Source organism: Sinocyclocheilus rhinocerous, unplaced genomic scaffold (assembly GCF_001515625.1).
Source record: "Sinocyclocheilus rhinocerous isolate Xijiao unplaced genomic scaffold, SAMN03320098_v1.1 scaffold392, whole genome shotgun sequence".
In the NCBI taxonomy this organism is placed as follows: Eukaryota; Metazoa; Chordata; class Actinopteri; order Cypriniformes; family Cyprinidae; genus Sinocyclocheilus; species Sinocyclocheilus rhinocerous.
In genome coordinates this window covers 862,244-880,682 of record NW_015638990.1, presented here as the reverse complement: position 1 = coordinate 880,682, position 18,439 = coordinate 862,244, and the positions used below count along the sequence as shown (strand labels likewise).

Below are 18,439 nucleotides of genomic sequence, written 5' to 3'. Positions count from 1 at the left end.
ATATACAAAATTTTATTTCCCCCAAAATTGTGAAAATATAGTGTTTTCTGTCCATTCTAAGCATTTTCTGAAGTATGGAGTGACAAAAATGAGATACCCAAAATTCCCTCTGTAAAAATGTTTGACTCTAATATGTCAAAACAATTAAATGAGAATTTTGAAACTGACATCATCCAGTGTTTAGATTTTTCTATAGACATTTATGCAAATTAGCGCATATTTAATTAAACAATGGCTCATTTGTATATTTAAACCTAACATTTTAGAAAACTTGTAATAAATTTTTTTTTGCAATTATCACCGTAATCAATCAGCTGGGTAAGTAAGGCGATAACTATTAGTTATTTTTTTTACCCTATTCACCTGCAGTGTCTCGCCGTGTCAATAGATTTAAATTACAATACATATTTTTAAAGGCCGTTTTCTCAAAATGAGTTTTTTCTCCTACACTGAGCCATAAATCTCCACTTCAGTAGCACTTACACACACCAAACTTTACATTTTTATTCCTGTCTATATCCTGAAGGTTTTTACAGAGGGATTTGTTCATATATAATTTGCTTGATTATATACAAAATTTTATTTCCCCCAAAATTGTGAAAATATAGTGTTTTCTGTCCATTCTAAGCATTTTCTGAAGTATGGAGTGACAAAAATGAGATACCCAAAATTCCCTCTGTAAAAATGTTTGACTCTAATATGTCAAAACAATTAAATGAGAATTTTGAAACTGACATCATCCAGTGTTTAGATTTTTCTATAGACATTTATGCAAATTAGCGCATATTTAATTAAACAATGGCTCATTTGTATATTTAAACCTAACATTTTAGAAAACTTGTAATAAATTTTTTTTTGCAATTATCACCGTAATCAATCAGCTGGGTAAGTAAGGCGATAACTATTAGTTATTTTTTTTACCCTATTCACCTGCAGTGTCTCGCCATGAAAAAAGGTGATTTGTGAATGTCTGCTGTTGAATTCTATAAACAAGAAAGCCAAATGTGTGTTTTACAGTGACATAAATGAAATAAACCTCATGAAAAGGCCAAGTCTCTGCTTTTTTAATTTAATGTTTTATTGAAGTGTAATTAACATACCGTAGACCTAAAATATGTATGCATAATAGAGTATTTTATATAATATAGCATGTTTTACTTTTATAAAATACAAGTTTTTAGTAGTTTTTACTTGTATAATATATTGAAAGTAAATTCTTTTTTTCTCTGCTTTTCTTTTCTTTTTCCTTGCTTGCTTGCTTTCTCCACTGTAACTTACCAAATATGGAAAAGCCCTTTCTTTCCCACTTTACCGTTATCAGATCTCAGCAGCATTATCTCATGATGGGTGGTATCGTGGTCTCTCTGTTCTGGGATGAGTTCAGCACCTGCGGCTGGGTGAGTGGAGCTCTTCAGTCTTCTGGTTCTTACACACGGGTCCCTCAACAAGACCAGATCCAAAGTCCAGCAACATAGTCACTGAACATGGATATAGGAGAAGCGGAAGATGAAATACAGTTTCTGCGAACTGTAAGTAAAATGGACTGCATTAAAATACAAATGTGAATGCAATGAATGATATCTTGACTATTTCTTTATGCTGAACTGCATTAACTTCAGACAGAAAAGGGCTGATTATTAAACTGCAATTAGATTTGTTATTAGATTGATGTAATGAGATTCTTGGACATAAATATTAGATGCTAACAGATGGGTTACAAAAAAATATAAGTGAAACATTTTTGGCCATGCATATGGATGCACAGTCCAGCATATGTGAAATTTAGATCTGTACCACAGACATTAACAGTGTTATTTAGTAATTTCAAACTGTGAGAAATTGCTCATACTGTAACTGTGTATGTATCATTAATTATTGGATCTATGGGTTTATATATGTGGTTTTATATGTATTTACAGTGTTTGAATTCACATTTGAGAGCGTATGACCCATATCACTGGTGTCTATTTTTACTTTGTGTTATCAGTAACAGAGGAACTGGAGAGTCTGTTGAATGTGTGAGCTATTCACTCTCAGCTCCATATCTCTAAAACAGAGATAAATGGGATACTGTGCTCTCTCTTTCTCACACACATACAGTACACACTTCCACTGATTCACTGTATGTATTTTAGCACATGCGTTTGTAACAGTATCATGCTGGAAATCATTAATTGTTTGACGTTGTGTTAAAGCTAGGCTTTAAAAGTGACATGAATGGTTGAATATGTGTGGTTGTGTCTGTGAGACCCACTGGTCAGTGAAACTCATATGACAAGCTGGAGGTGTTGGAATTCTCTATTCACTGACTGATAAGTCAGTCCTAAGTATTCAGTCCTTATAAGGCTACACTAATGACACAGAAGCACTTCTATTGTCCACACTGTAAGAGAAGCAATTACACGTTATGGGGCTTTTCAAATCACAAATATATATAAAAAAATATTGCATTATTTAGTCAATGAATTAATTACATTAAAACACGGTAGACCAACAGTCAAAACAATTTAATATTATTTTACTTTTTTTGTTCATTGTTGCTATCATTGAGGTTTGCGTGTTTAGTTTTGAGGTGTATGTGCTTTTATACAAACCTTTTGAATGTAATGCCTTTGCACCATGTTACATTTTATTGCATACTTGCTAATTTTGCCTTGACAGTGATTTATTGGCTGAATATGATATTTTACATTTAACAAATGAACATTAGCAAAGTAGTGTTACTAAGGTCAATTATCAAATCTCAATGTGTCATATTGCCTTGATTTTTTTCTAATTTCCTTTTTACAATTTGACGTTTATTTCGCCCTATTTATTTATAGATTCTATTATATAGAGTTTATATAAAATATAATACAGTGGTAGAGCTTTTCATTTTCCATTTGTTCCATTTGGTGCTGTGGAATTCCTACAGGTGCCATAATATGTCATTATAAGCATTCTTCCATTAAAAACCTTAAGTTGAATTTATAATGTGTTTTTTTTTTATCAGATCTGATAGTAGTCCATATTCTTATTTCTGGTCCCAGTTGTAATGAGTTCAGACTTGCTGTAGTTGCGGTCTGTAATGAGAATGTGTTTTTCAGAGGGATGAGCTGGTTTTGAGGTGTTGCTCATCAGGCCCTCATCAACAGAAACTGTGTTTAGCTGCAGAAGGTTTCGGTGACCGGCTGTGTTATCTTGAGTCCACCTCCAACTCAAAGGTGAGATGCGCATTTGTTTAATAACATTTTTAAACCAAGTTACTATTCTGTGTGTAAGAACAGTCTACCATGTGCATTATCAAACTTCTGAAAAACCTTTCTTCTTACTTACAGAATGTTCCCGCAGACCTTTCTGTGTGTGTGTTTGTGCTTGACCAGTGTCTGTCTGTCCGAGCGCTGCAGGAGATGCTGGCCAACCATGAAGATCAGTATGCAGGGGTGGGTAATGTAGTCAAAGGTGTACGTATTCATGTTGTAAACAAATGATCAAATTTGTGCCGAACACTGTAAAATATCACAGAGTGGTTTCGTTTCAGTCACGTGAGGCAGCTGGGCGTCGTACTCTGCTCTATGGCCAGGCGGTTCTCTTTCGACATGTCTACAGCGACATGGCAAGACCAGTCTTGATTTTACCTTGTTATTGCCATGCTGGGACTATGAGGTTTTAACTTTAAACCTCTTCTGTCTTGTTTTAGTATCTCTGCTGTCTGTCCACATCAGGCCTCTCCTCTGACAAGCTGGCTTTTGATGTTGGTTTGCAGGAGGACACAAAGGGTAAGTTCATATTCTCCCCCTGTATAATGTGTAATATGCGTGTGAATGTTTTAATCTTCTGCTATGAATACATGTTTGATAAAGACTAGGGCTGCCATATTATTGGTGTCATGATTGTTGTTTGTATGGTTTTAGGTGAGGTGTGTTGGTGGACGGTTCACCCTGCCTCTAAACAGAGGTCCGAGGGTGAGAAAGTCAGAGTGGGTGATGATCTAATCTTAGTTAGTGTTTCCTCTGAGAGATACCTAGTGAGTAAATCCATTCGTTTGTTACCTGGTTATCTATTTATATATCTGTATACAGGTATTTTTATGCAGTGTGACAACCTGTCTCTCTTTCTAGCATGTGTCGTGGAGTAACGGTGAAGGTAATGACAACGGCATTGGCCGGGTGGATGCTGCTTTCCAGCAGACATTGTGGAGTGTGGCTCTTGTTTCTACTCAGACTGCAGAGACGCAGGGTAGATGACCAATCACACGTTATCAATCATTTAAACATTTGTTTAGTGCCTGCAGATTTTACTGACTGATTTTCATGCTTTGTGACTAAATACATTGGCTAAACAAATTATACAGTTTTTGTGACCATATGATAAAACCATATGACCATATGTTTTTAGATATATTTCAAAATGGACAAACCAAAAATTCTAGATACAAATATATATTTGAAATTTATATAGACAATTAATTTTTTTTCCCCCACAGTGTATATATTTCTATGCATTATATATATATGGTTGCATTGTAAAACATAAAAAACAGTTATAGTTACTTTTGTAATATTTTATAATGTAATATTTTTGCTGGAGGTTTGTATAAAATTTGTGTCAGTTTTTCATGTGTTCAATTTTGACCTGTAGGTCATGTGAGAGGAGGGGATACTGTGCGTCTGCTACATGGACACACAGATGAATGTTTGACCATTCCTGCAGCAGAACACAGACGGGAGGAACGCAGGTCAGACAGGTCAAATAACTGATTGAATTACATTTATTACATCCTATTTCACCATTTTCCATCTTTTCCTTCAGATCTGTACATTTTGAGGGGGGCTCGGTATCTCTTCAGGCTCGATCTTTATGGAGGCTTGAAACGTTACATGTTGCGTAGGTGTTCCTCCAGTTAGTTAGTGTATGACAGTTAGACAAAAGTATATATTTATTCCTTCTGTACTGGTCAGATCACAGTAGTGAAGGGTTGTTTGCAGGTGGAGTGGCAGCCACACACACTGGGGTCATCCTTTCCGTCTTCGCCACCTTTCCACCGGCTTATACCTGGGACTGACTCAGGATCGGGGACTACAACTGGTGGAGAGAGAAAGAGCTGATGTTAAATGCACTGCATTCTGTCTCCGTGCATCAAAGGTTGGATAATATCAGCTATAAACACAACATAAACCACATTTTTGATTATATTGTATAGTCTGCATCATAATTTTCCTGTCTACACTTTCTCTTAAAGTGTGGTGGGATAATAAATTTTAATTATGATTAATGCAAACGTTATTCTTTCTGTATTTTTATAGGAAGAGAGCCAGGAGAGCTCACACTTTAAGAGGAGAGATTGCATGGGTGCACCTGAGATCAAATATGGAGACTCTCTCTGCTTCATTCAGCACGTTGACACAGGGCTTTGGCTCTCATATCAGACCACTGACTCCAAGAGACAGAAGGAAAGTGTGCCACAGAGACAGGTAAACTTGTGTAAATAAATAAAATAAGGTCTAATATCATACTAGATAAGAACACTTACAATACAGAGCATCAGAAATCCTTCTAATATGCTCATTTGATGCTCAAGAAACATTTCTTATGGCATTATCAATGTTGAAAACATTGTGATGCTTAATTTGTTTGTGGAAACTGTAAAAAAATTTTTAGGATTCTTTGATGAATAGAAAGTTCATAAGAGCAGCTTTTTAAAAAAAAAAATCTTTTGTAATCAATTTTTAAAATGACTTAATTTATAAATGTATTAACGGTCACTTTTGATCAATTTAATGCATCCTTTCTGAATAAATGAATTAATTAATAAAAATAATAAAAAATAAAAATCTTACTGACCCCAAAATATTTGAAAGGTAGTGGACATTAGACAGTTCCAGTGAACTCAGGAACTGCAAGTTAATAATCCAAGTTAATAAGCCGAAGCACCTTCCTTTGTATTGGTTCCGTCTGATATGAATCTTGGTTCAAATAATTAAAGGGAAGTGGTTCTCTCTCATAGGCTGTTTTGCAAGCAGAAGGTCACATGGATGATGGAATCACCCTCTCTCGCTCTCAGAGGGAGGAGTCACAAGCTGCTTGTTTAATTCGAAGCTCCGCCCTTCTCTTCTCAAAATTCATTAGGTAAATATAGAAAATAGTAGAGTGGTAGCAGATGAAATAATATGTGCTTATCAGCTTTGCTTGAGCATTTAGATATGCAAATGGTTTTAAAAGGCCAAAATGTGTTCAAAGAAGCACATTTATGTTTCGTAATGATTTTTCTTCACTTCTAAAGGGGATTAGATGATGTCAGCCAAAAGGAAAACATCACGGATTTGGATCTTCCAATTGAGATGGTCCATCTGACCCTCCAGGATTTGCTTGGTTATTTTCAATATCCTGAAATGGGGCAGGATCATGAGGTCAGACAGGGAGATATTAGAGCACTGAAGAACAGACAAAATCTCTTCCAAGATGAGGTAATACCTGCGGCGAATGAGAAACTCATATATCTTGCTACACACTGCAATAATATCTGAACTGTTTACTTTTTTTATTCTGCTTCATTGTGCTTTTCACAGGGTATAATCACTCTGGTGCTGGACTGCATCGATCACTTGCATGTGTACAACAGTGCCACTCATTTTGCAGAGGCTGCTGGGAAAGAGGCAGGAGAGTCTTGGGAAATTATCTTGAACTCTTTTTATGAGCTGCTAGGTATAGGATGACTCATGTTTCAAGATTTATAATTCAGGTTTAGCTTTTATTAACAAATTTTCTGTTTCCCCTGCAGCTGCCCTTATCAGGGGTAATCGGAATAACTGTGCCCACTTTTCTGGTTCCTTGGACTGGCTGGTCAGCAGACTGGAGAGGCTGGAGGCTTCCTCTGGTAGATGTTTTGCAAAATTGTTTAGCTTGTATTGTGACTAGAATAAGCTGATTTTAGAGTCTAGACATTGTTTTAATGCCTCACCTTCTCATTTGTTACTTTTTTAGGAATATTGGAAGTGTTACATTGTGTTTTAGTAGAAAGTCCTGAAGCTTTGAACGTTATTAAGGAAAGTCACATAAAATCTATAATCTCACTTCTGGACAAACATGGAAGGAACCATAAGGTAACATTTACAGTACCGGGGTCTGCATTTATTTGATCAAAAATACAGGAAAAGTGTGAAATAATATTATAATTTAAAATAACTGTAAATGTTACACACCTGTAATATATAATATAATTTTTAAATGTAATTTATTCAGTCTTCAGTGTCACATGACTCTTCAAAATCATTCTAATATGATGTTTTGGTTCTCAAGAAACATTCTTATTATTATGATGTTGAAAACAGTTGTGCTGCTTAATATTATTTGTGTAAACCGATCATTTTCTTTTTTTATTTAGGATTTTTGGATGAACAGAAAGTACATAAGAATGCATTTATTTGAAATAGAAATATTTTGACACATTTTAAATGCCTTTACTGTCACTTCTAATTATTTAATGTGTCGTTGCTGATTAATAGTATTATTATTTTTAAAAATTTTTACTGAACCCAAACTTTTGAACGTTAGTATATTTATGTGTATTTATTTATTTATCACATCTGCAGATCTTGGATGTGTTGTGTTCACTCTGTGTGTGTCATGGCATGGCCGTCCGCTCTAATCAGCATTTGATTTGTGACACACTGCTGCCAGAAAGAGACCTGCTGCTACAAACAAGACTGGTTAACCAAGTTTTCAGGTGATTTGTTATCAACTCCCACACCACAAAATAATAGTGAAGGGCACATTTCGAGGTAATAATTTGCGCATCTAAAAATAATTTTTTAGTCTGTTATAATAAAGAAATTGACCAGCTATGAGTATAAATGTAAAAAAAATCCTATAGAACATTTGAATTTTTTTTTTCTGTTTAGTGTGCGTCCAAACATCTTCCTGTGTGCAAGAGATGACTGTGCCCAATACAAGAAGTGGTATTATGAGGTTGTAGTTGAGAAGGCAGAGCCTTTTGTGACAGCAGAGCCTACTCATCTGCGAGTGGGTTGGGCCAGCACTGAAGGGTACCGTCCCTCCACCACAGGGGGTCACGACTGGGGGTCAAACGGTGTAGGAGATGACCTCTGCTCTTACGGCTTTGATGGACTCCAGCTCTGGACAGGTGATATGGAGACTAAGCACATGCACTACAGTTCAAATGTTTAAATTTTTTTTAAAGATATCCAGCAAGAATGTGTTAAATTGCTCAAAAATAAAAGTTCATTTGAACTGTTTTCAACATTGATTATAATGAAAAATATTTATTGAACACCAAATCAGCATAAAAGTATGACTTCTGAAGGATCATGTGACACATAAGACTCCAGAAATGGTTGCTAAAAATTCAGCTTTGCCATCACAGGAATTAATAAAATTGTACAATATATTACAATAGAAAACAGTAATTATAATTGTAATAATATTTCACAATGTTGCTGTTTTACTGTATTTTTATCAAATAAATGTGAACTCCAAACACTATTGTTTATTCTTTCCTAGGAGGTGTAGGTCGGAGGGTCACCTCACCCAATCAGCACTTGCTAAGGGAGGATGATGTCATTAGTTGCTGTCTTGACCTTAGTGCAACCTGCATCTCTTTCCGGGTCAATGGACAGCCAGTTCAAGGCATGCTGGAGGACTTCAGTGTGGATGGGCTGCTGTTTCCAGTCGTCAGCTTCTCAGCTGGAGTTCAGTGAGTTACCTTTGAATGGATTTTGATTTTGCATGTTGTGTTACTTGTAGGTTTGTTTGCTCACGATTCATCACACAATGAAAAATGTGGTCTATTCTACCCCAATTCTACTTCATTTTGTTTTAAATTAACCTCCCCAAGTCAAAATTATGACCTGTACATCCTAAAACAACTTAAATAGTGCACTGTTTTGTTTTTTTTCTTTAGGGTGCGTGTGCTGTTTGGAGGTCGACAGGGGGAGTTTAGGTTTCTTCCTCCAGCTGGTTTCTCTCCATGTGCTGAAGCTCTCCTCCCAAAAACCCGCTGCAAGCTGGGACTGTTTCACAAACTCACACGAAATCACACCGAAAGCCAGCGTGACCTCTTAGGCCCTGTGGTACCTATAAGCCCAGTGATCTTTATCCCCATTCCAGTGGATTCCAGTGAGGTACTATTCAATTTTAAGTACGCTCTGATTATTTTAAATTTAGCACCAGTACATTTATTTCAAGCTACAATCGGTCTTGCATCAACTTGTATGAGTGTCTGACACCCTTGCGCTCAACTCTGCATCTTGTCAGGTTGAATATTCTCCACAGCTGGAGCAGATCAGAGAAATATTAGCAGAAAACCTCCATGAACTCTGGCTTATTGACAAAATAGAGCAGGGGTGGACCTACGGACCTGTAAGTATCTGAGTAACATCTTTTAAGTAGCTCCATCTCATTCTGATGTATATTGAAAATACATCTCTTCTCCTAGGTTAAAGATGAGAGCAGAAATGTACACCCGTGTCTAGTTGAGTTTTCCAAACTTCCAGATCAGGAGCGAATTCATAACCTCCAGTCATCTGAGGATATCCTCAGGTATTCCATTGATTATTGTGCCTAATAAAGTTTTAATTAGCTCTTTATTATTAATCATGCTTCTTTTTGTGTTGTGGAAGGACTCTTCTGGCTTTTGGTGTCCATATTGGACTCTCTGATGAACATGCCGAGGAGAATGTGAAATATGTCCGCCTTTCAAATAAGTATATCAGAATAAAGTTCCTCACTAAGACATCTGACTTTTACAGTCTGCATGAATGTAACAGTGAATTGTTGCATGTTAAATGAATCCTGATTACATCATCTGTCCAGGTATGAGTTATGGAATGGATATAAACCAGCCCCGGTGGATCAGTCCCGTGTCGTGCTAACAGCTGCACAGGAAGAGCTGGTGGACAAACTGGCCGAGAATGAACACAACATCTGGGCCAGAGAGCGTATCAGGCAGGGCTGGAGCTGTGGACCACAGCAGGTGGAAATTAAAGTATTTTTATGAAAACAAATTATATAAATATGATCTTGGGAATTCTTTGGCACTGAATCACTGTCAGTGAAATGCCAAATTTGTCTACTTGAGACCATCAATATTACCATGAGGAAATTGCTTCTCAATGTATATTTCTATGTTTTAGGATGTAATGTATAAGAGAAGTACTCAACTAGTGCCATTTTCCCTGTTGGACGAGAAGACCAAACAGGCTGGTAGAGATGCCATGAGGGATGCACTGGGTACCCTTCTTGGGTTTGGATATACTGTGGAACCGCTGGAGCAAGAACATGGTGGGAGCATTATCATTTTTATGAAGAGTTATGAAGTATAGTCTGGAGAATTACCATTTGGGCAGTTGGTTAAATTTCAAACTTACTAACAAAGTTTACTTTTAGAACATAAAAATGTATACTTTTATTCAGCAAGGAAACATTAAATTGGTAAGTGACAGTAAGGACTTTTACATTATAACAAAAAAGTAAGAAATGTTTCTTGAGAACCAAATCAGCATATTAAAATGATTTCTGAAGGATTATGTGACCCTGAAGACTTGAATAGCTGCTCAAAATTAAGGAATAATTTACATTTAAAAAATCTTGAAATAGAAAGCAGCCACTCTAAATTGTAAAAAATATTTGACAGTGTTAATGTTTTTAATGTATTTTTGATCAAATAAATGCAAGGTGAGCAGAAGTGACTTATTTTAAAAACATTAAAAAACCTTACCAAACCCAAACGTTTGATGGTAGTGTATGTTAATCAAACATGAGCACTGTTGTGTTTTTCTCTCCCATAGCTTCAAGCAGCAATATTAAGTCTGTGACTGCAGAGAGATTTCGGATTTTCCGTCTGGAGCAGCTCTTCGCAGTGCATGATGGAAAATGGTACTTTGAGTTTGAGGCCATAACTGATGGAGAGATGAGAGTGGGCTGGGCACGACCTGGGTGTAAACCCGACGTGGATCTTGGGTCAGACAATCAGGCCTTCGTGTTTGATGGTTCTAAGGTATTTCAGTAATAATTTATTATGTCAAAGCAAATTGTACTGAGATCATAAACATGTTTTGACTCTGAGTTGCCTTTAGGAACAGTTAAGGATCATAAAATTAAAAAGATGACAGATTATATATCTTTTTTTTTTTTGCATGTCATGCTTTAGGGACAGTGGTGGCATGGTGGGGCAAAGCGATTGGGTGGCAGCTGGAAGAGGGGGGATGTAATTGGCTGTTTGTTGGACCTGACTACATGCACTATGATGTCTACTCTTAATGGAGAGCTACTGCTAAACAGTCGTGGTTCTGAAGTGGCTGTAAAAGACTTCAATAAATCTGACGGTGAGTTCTCTTTGATCATTTTCCATTCCGTTTTGACACAAATTTATCAAATATATTTAAAAGATATATATAAAGGTGTACTTTTCTGCTTTGTGTAACATACATTTCTCACTGTTTTCTCTTTGATGAATTCTAGGTTTTCTGCCTGTCTGTAGCATAGGGATCAACCAGGTGGGTCGTTTAAATTTGGGTCGTCAGGTTGACTCACTAAAATACTTCAGTGTTTGTGGCCTACAAGAGGGATACCAGCCCTTTGGTTTGAACATGAGCAAAGAGATACCACTATGGATGAGCTGGAGAGCGCCTTTGTTCATTTCTATATCCAATGACCATCCTAACATACAGGTTAGTTAATTTACATCAAGTGTGGGTGATACATTTGTAGATAAATCATATTTTTGCAGATAAACCAAATGCTTGTTTTAATTTAATTTAATTTAATTTAATTTAATTTAATTTAATTTAATTTAATTTAATTTTATTATTTATTTATTTATTTTTATTAATATGTCATCTATTTAAGGCAAGACTACCACATTGTTACTAAACATCTTAGATTCTATTATTTTAAATCAACATTTAAAATAATGTCAAATGCAATGTTCTATAATTTTAAATTTCTTCCCAGGTGATTCGTGTTGATGGAACAGTTGACAACACTCCATGTCTGAAAGTAACACAGAAGTTTTTTGGGCAGCAGGAAAGGGGCACAAGCGATGTTGGATTTTACCGTCTGAGCATGCCAATAGAGTGTGCACAGGTTTTCTCCAGCCCCGGTGAGGTCACTGTGCCCCCCAGCAGCAGTGTGGTGTGCCACCTCAGAGATCCAGAAGAGGGAGATGCAGATTCTGACTTTGAGGTACTGATGAAAGCTCACAGATACGCAGGATCCAGAGATGAACTCAATAATCACAAAGACCACAGTCAGGAAAAGCCATCTAGACTCAAACAGCGGTGAGTTCAGTTCACACTTCTTGTTCACACCAACACCAAGCACAATTGGACTAACATTAGTAACTGTTGTGTTGACTGAAACTGTCTTTATGGCATACCTATATCAACTGGTGGCTGTAGGTTTCTGCTGAAGAAGAAACCAGAGTTAAACACCAGCCACTCATCAGCACGTTTGTTGGAGGAAGTGATGGCCACCGAGAAAGATGAAAACAACCGCCTTGTTCATTGCACTACGGTAGTCAATAATCCTTTTCTTATTCATCCATTTGTTACTGGATCACTTAATGGGAGCTTTGAAACAAGCAGTTTTGGTTTGACTGGGTTTAACATAATCGCATCTCTCTTCTTCTGTTTTTCTCACTGCAGTATTATTACTCTGTGAGAATCCCCTACAGTCAGGAACCGTCTTATGTTTGGGTTGGGTGGGTAACCTCTAAGTTCCACCATCATGATTTGCCCTTTGACCTGGACAGCATTTGCACTGTCACAGTCACTCTTGGGGATGAATGGGGCAAAGTTCATGAGAGGTAAGAATCATAGGGCCTTTAAGTGATGCTAGATGTTTAAACAAAGAAAAATAGCTATGTTTTTTAGTCATTTTGTTATGTCTGAAAATACATAATAATTATTTTACATTGAGTGTGTTTCAGTGTTGTTATTGTGAACTAAAACGTATAAATACTATAATAGTATATTAATTAATAATAATACTAGTGTGTGTTTATTCATTTGTTAGTGTCAAGCGTAGCAGCTGTTACATGGTGTGTGCAGCAGAAGGCAGTAGTTTGTCCCATAGCCGCAACAGCAGTGGCCTGGAGATTGGATGTCTGGTTGACACTGCAACAGGGCTCCTGACATTCACTGCTAATGGCAAAGAACTTGCAACATACTACCAGGTGAACATCAGTTAGCTGTGTTAACATTCTCATTCAAATATTTAGCTTTGCATATCATACCTTTTATCATATAGCTTATGCATTAGTGTTTCCTAATGATCTTGGGATGTATACTGTCCCATAAAATAACCTATGCTTATATTTTGAAAAATACTATAATTTCAAGCATGCCTTGACTATGTAGTTGTGATTTTAGCGTTACACAAAAAGCAAAGCACTTTCTAGGCACTTTATATTCTCCTTATTTAGTCTGTTATTTTAGTTTTACCTCAACCGTGTCTCTCCATTTGTAGGTGGATCCAGGAACCAAGCTCTTCCCTGCTGTATTTGCTAAAGCCACAAGTTCTAATGTCTTCCAGTTTGAGTTGGGACGTATCAAGGTAAACCAATTCATGAGTTCTGTTCTCCATGGCCAGACATCGTTACAGCCTGTGGAAGACCAAATAAATCTCTGAAAAAGTGCATCTTTCAGCCCAGTGGGCGTCCTTGCAAGCTTGCAAATAATATATTTCGTTGCCAGCAATGTCTCCTTTGGCGTTAATAAATAAAATATTGAATGCAGTATCAGTCTCCTTAAAATGGGTTGCAACACATCCATTTCTGGCTTGGATCAGAACAAGAGTACAGATTATATTATATATCGTTACGTAACTTATACTGTATTATTATCTTTACATAAACACTGTTATAAGCTTCTACAAAAAAGCATTTCTGCACATAAGAAAGAAAACATCAAATGAACTTATTTCTATATAGTTTTCCCTATAATATTTGCTGCAGGTTAGGGATTTGTATTGTTGCCCACAGAATGTGATGCCACTATCAGCAGGAGTTTTTCGGAGTGAAAGAAGAAATGCAAAACCTCAGTGCCCTCCTAGATTGTGTGTTCAACACCTAACACTTATGCGGTGGACCCGAGTACCTGACCACACTCAGCCTGTGGAAGTGACCAGTCTGGAGGAGAGATATGGCTGGAGAGCTCGCTGCACTCAGATCCGTCAGATCATGACCCTGCATATACCTGAGGAGAACAGGTCAGAGGTCATGTTGAAGATGTCAAGTAACTGCTAACATGTTTGCCATTTTTATCTATGGAGCTAGAAAAATAACCAAAAAATATTACGGCTTTGACATATAACATTTAATAACATTGTGGCATATGTTATAGTTTTGTGGCATATTTTTATAGTTCAGAATGTAATTTTTAATCTGAATATTTACAGCTAATTTTCCCATAAAAAAACTTGCAGTGTAAAAATACAAAACATTAAAATTATACAGTAATATTTGTATAATGTAAATAAAATTAGATTAAAATCTATACAACATTTTACACACTTTTCAACATTTTTGCCATTTTTATCTATGGAGCTAGAATTTGTTTTTTAAATGTGACAATTAACAAAATTGATTTTTTTTGGGTGGTGTATTTTAAAGTTTTCAATTTGAATTTGGTACATTTAAATTTTAAACATGACATTAGTAAAATTTAATTGTTTTGTGTTGTATTTAATATACTTGTATTTTTAAGATAGAATTTAAGATAACATATTTTTTTTATTCCGATAACTTCTGAATTAATTTTTGTTGTCTGAATATTTAAAACTATCCCCCCACCCCCCAAAAACTGCTGTTTAAAAATACAAATCTATAAAAAATGTGTTTAATGAAAAAACAACAACAACAACAACAAAATTCTAATACAATTTTTTTATTTCCGTGATTATCCTCTTTTCCCTCTTTCAGGTGTGTTGACGTTCTGGAACTGTCCGAACTGAGTGATCTCCTGAAGTTCCATGACCACACCCTTCACCTCTACTCAGCCCTTTCAGCTCATGGAAACACACATGTAAGCCACGCCCTCTGCAGCCATGTGGACCAATCACAACTCTTGTTCGCCTTGCAGTGCTCTAGAATGCCAGGTCACCTGCGGACAAGTTACTACAACTTCCTCATCAACACCCACCTCAGTGCCCACGCCAGTGCCAGGCAGGCCATGACCCACGAATACATTGTGCCTATGACGGATGCCACGCAGTCTACTACGCTCTACAAAAACAATAGGAAGGTGCAGAGATTCCCAGGAAGTGACTTCAGCACTTCCTTATGGCCCAGAATGCGTTTTACGTCACCTTGCTTCATCAGAGCTAATAAAATAGACGTGATGGATAGAGATGAGGGCGGGGCTTTGTGGAGTAACTTGCGCCAAAACAGCCCAGAGATCCCATTGGATGTATTAAAGGATGTTGTCATAACAATGCTGAAGGAGGCAGTGGCAGCAGTAGGGCAGGGTGTGAGGGATCCTGCAGGGGGAAGCATAGAGCTCCTTATGGTTCCTTTGCTCAGTTTACTTCACACTCTTCTGCTGATGGGTGTGTACCAGGGGACAGATCTGGAGGCCGTGTTTAGTCTCATCCTGCCAGCCAGTTACATGAGAGGAACATGTAAAACAGAAGAGATGGATGAACTGGAAGAAAGTGATGGAGAAAGAGAGGAAAAGGAGGGTAGAGATTGGGAGGATAATGTCCCTCAGCAAAATCTTCTTCAGATGAAGCTTCCAGAAGCTGTCAAATTACAGGTTGGCACAATTAATTTAAAGGCATAGGTCACCCAAAAATGAAGATTTTGTCATTTATCTACTCATTCTTATGTCATTCAACACTGTTGCCCCTTTTTGACCGGATTCTCTCTCTCTTATAATGTCTACCTTTCTCACAATTTCTCACTATCAGGTGTGCCACCTTTTGAAGTACCTGTGTGACTGCCAGGTACGTCATAGAGTAGAAGCCGTGATGTCGTTCTCAGGTGACTTCGTAGGTCGTCTTCAAGACAACCAGCGCTTTCGATACAATGAAGTTATGGATGCGCTCAACATGTCTGCTGCTCTCACGGCACGCAAAACTAAAGAGTTCCGTTCCCCGCCTCAGGAACAGGTCAGAAGTCATAGGTTAACTGGATTGGACTGTGTATTTCAGTCATTATTTACTTGCCTCATTCCAAACCTGTGTGACAGGCGTGTCCAGTCCTGCTTCTGGAGGGCACACATCCCGCATTGTTTAGCTCCAACACACTTGCCTCGAAGTTACTAATGAATCTGTAGATTTGATTAGCTGATTCAGGTATGCCTAATTAGGGGTGGAGCTAAACTCTGCAGGACAGTGGCCATCAAGGAACAGATTTGGACATCCCTGCTGTATGACATTCTTTCTTCTGTGGAACGCAAAAGAGGATATTTTGGAAAAATATGAAATTCAGTAGGGTTTAGTGTTGTTTTAGAACCACTGAAACAGTTTTCGAAATATTTTCTGTTGTGTTTCACTGAAAGTCATACAGGTCTGGAACATCATTAGGGTGAATAAATGTTGAATTTTTTATATTTTTTAAATGAATTATCCATTTAAAGACATGATGCAATGGAAATAGCAACAGTCAGATCTTTTCCTCCATATTGTGACGCACATCTGAGTGAAATCTGTTGTTCAGTCCATTGGTTGTTGATTGGATGGAGGTGTATCTGAATGTGAGCTTGCAGTCAATTATAAGAAAGGAGCAGGTTTTATGCAGACAAAATAATTGGAGATGTCTGGTATACTTATCCCAGAGGCAAATCTGTTGTTTCACCAGAACATTGAGTTATGACATTTGGACTAAATACGAGGTTAAAAAAAATTTAAAGGAAATGAATCATTCACATTATGATCAACAACATAATTTTAGAAAAGAAGATGAATGTTCATTTCATGCAGATTGAACTTTCCCTAATGAGTCCTTATTTTTTCTCTGTCCAGATAAACATGATGTTGAGCTTCCGGGAAGAGTGTCAAGAATGTCCTTGTCCAGAGGACGTCCAAGATTTGATGTGGGAATTCCATCAGGATCTAATGAGCCACTGTGGTAGGCAGCCAATTAGGACAACGAATGCTATAGCCTATTTGTATTTCCATTAACTGGCCTCATGACCTCTTGTATGCATTTATTCACATCTTTTTTACTTTGTTTAATACAGGAATTGAGATAGACAGTGATTCAGAGAATGAGGATGAGGACAACCAATCAGTCAGGAATCACCTCCAAAGCCTAGTGGATAAAATAATTCATTTAAAGAGGAGAATGTCTGGTCTGCCTGAAGAGATTGTGAACAAACCTGGTAGGAAACACTACTAGTCACTTTTGGCTCTCGAAAATGATCTTTTTCATTATTTTGGGATCACATTGTTATGTTATGAACTGTATTAATACAGCATCTTCTGTTACTGGTAAAACTGTACAGGGTCTTTCAATTACACACCAGATGAGTGAAGTTAAAACAGACCTCTCTCTTTCTAGTCTCACTACAGCAGCTGATATCAGAGACCATGCTGCACTGGGCCCAGGAGGGGACGATAGAAGGCCCAGCTCTGGTGCGTGCTGTTTTCAGCCTGCTGCATCAACAGTATGCTGGGCTGGGAGGCCAGATGTCTGCACCACTACAGAAGGCTTACTGTATCAGCCAGACATCTGTGGAAGACACTCTTAATCTACAGTGGGCTCTAGCACGCATTCGTTCATTGCTCACAGCCAGGATGGGCAAAGAAGAGGAGGAACTCATGATCAGAGGACTAGGGTAAGAGAAGATGACTGGGTTTGTAATGTAATACTATATAATTACTTATTCTATACTGCACAGTATACACTGTGTACTGTGTACTATGTATTTTTTTTAAATAGTAAGTGAAACATTATGTAGCGTTAACCATTTCAAACAATACTATGCTTTATCACATGACCTTAACAAGTAGCATGTGAGTAGCATCCATCTTAGAAATTAATTTGGTTATTTAAATTTTTTTGCATCAGTTTTGTGTAAAAATGTGCTTATTTTAAAACAAGATAGAGATGTTAAAATTGCAGCTAACTGAAAACCCAAAGAAAGGAAGATATTTAAGTTGATCATTTTAATTTAGGTAATATAATGTTAATATATGCATTTTAAAAGATAGAAGAAAATGAAGGTTTTTTATCCTGAAAAAACAAAAACAAAACATCACAGTTTCCACAAAAGTTGAAAAAATGTTGAGCACCGAATGATTTCTGAAGGATCATGTGACATGAAGACTGGAGTAATTCAGCTTTGCAAAATAGGAATTTTAATATATTTTATTTGTATAATTTTATTAAAAATGTTATTCCATAATATTACTGTTTTTACTGTAGAGACCTCTTTCAAAAACCTTTTTTTTTTTTTTTTGACCTCAAACTTGTGAACGGTAGTGTATTTTTTATGATTTT

General features: G+C 36.9%; 1 protein-coding gene across 1 annotated transcript in view; it reads left to right on the top strand.

The window, feature by feature from the left end:
• The first annotated feature begins 1,484 nt into the window (after window positions 1-1,484).
• The window catches only part of ryr2b (ryanodine receptor 2b (cardiac)), a 49,765-nt gene continuing 32,810 nt past the window's right edge, over window positions 1,485-18,439 (top strand). The window contains 39 exon segments of the mRNA XM_016566439.1: window positions 1,485-1,529; window positions 3,087-3,203; window positions 3,318-3,458; window positions 3,521-3,595; window positions 3,680-3,758; window positions 3,894-4,006; window positions 4,101-4,218; window positions 4,621-4,717; window positions 4,792-4,866; window positions 4,968-5,124; window positions 5,286-5,453; window positions 5,987-6,108; window positions 6,263-6,446; window positions 6,549-6,684; window positions 6,761-6,856; window positions 6,964-7,082; window positions 7,572-7,705; window positions 7,881-8,122; window positions 8,500-8,692; window positions 8,900-9,119; window positions 9,253-9,357; window positions 9,434-9,537; window positions 9,618-9,701; window positions 9,811-9,970; window positions 10,131-10,278; window positions 10,785-10,993; window positions 11,147-11,321; window positions 11,458-11,666; window positions 11,950-12,275; window positions 12,396-12,510; window positions 12,642-12,802; window positions 13,012-13,171; window positions 13,465-13,551; window positions 13,979-14,205; window positions 14,918-15,749; window positions 15,904-16,104; window positions 16,960-17,065; window positions 17,178-17,305; window positions 17,482-17,774. Coding sequence (XP_016421925.1) covers window positions 1,485-1,529; window positions 3,087-3,203; window positions 3,318-3,458; window positions 3,521-3,595; window positions 3,680-3,758; window positions 3,894-4,006; window positions 4,101-4,218; window positions 4,621-4,717; window positions 4,792-4,866; window positions 4,968-5,124; window positions 5,286-5,453; window positions 5,987-6,108; window positions 6,263-6,446; window positions 6,549-6,684; window positions 6,761-6,856; window positions 6,964-7,082; window positions 7,572-7,705; window positions 7,881-8,122; window positions 8,500-8,692; window positions 8,900-9,119; window positions 9,253-9,357; window positions 9,434-9,537; window positions 9,618-9,701; window positions 9,811-9,970; window positions 10,131-10,278; window positions 10,785-10,993; window positions 11,147-11,321; window positions 11,458-11,666; window positions 11,950-12,275; window positions 12,396-12,510; window positions 12,642-12,802; window positions 13,012-13,171; window positions 13,465-13,551; window positions 13,979-14,205; window positions 14,918-15,749; window positions 15,904-16,104; window positions 16,960-17,065; window positions 17,178-17,305; window positions 17,482-17,774 — 6,461 coding nt within the window.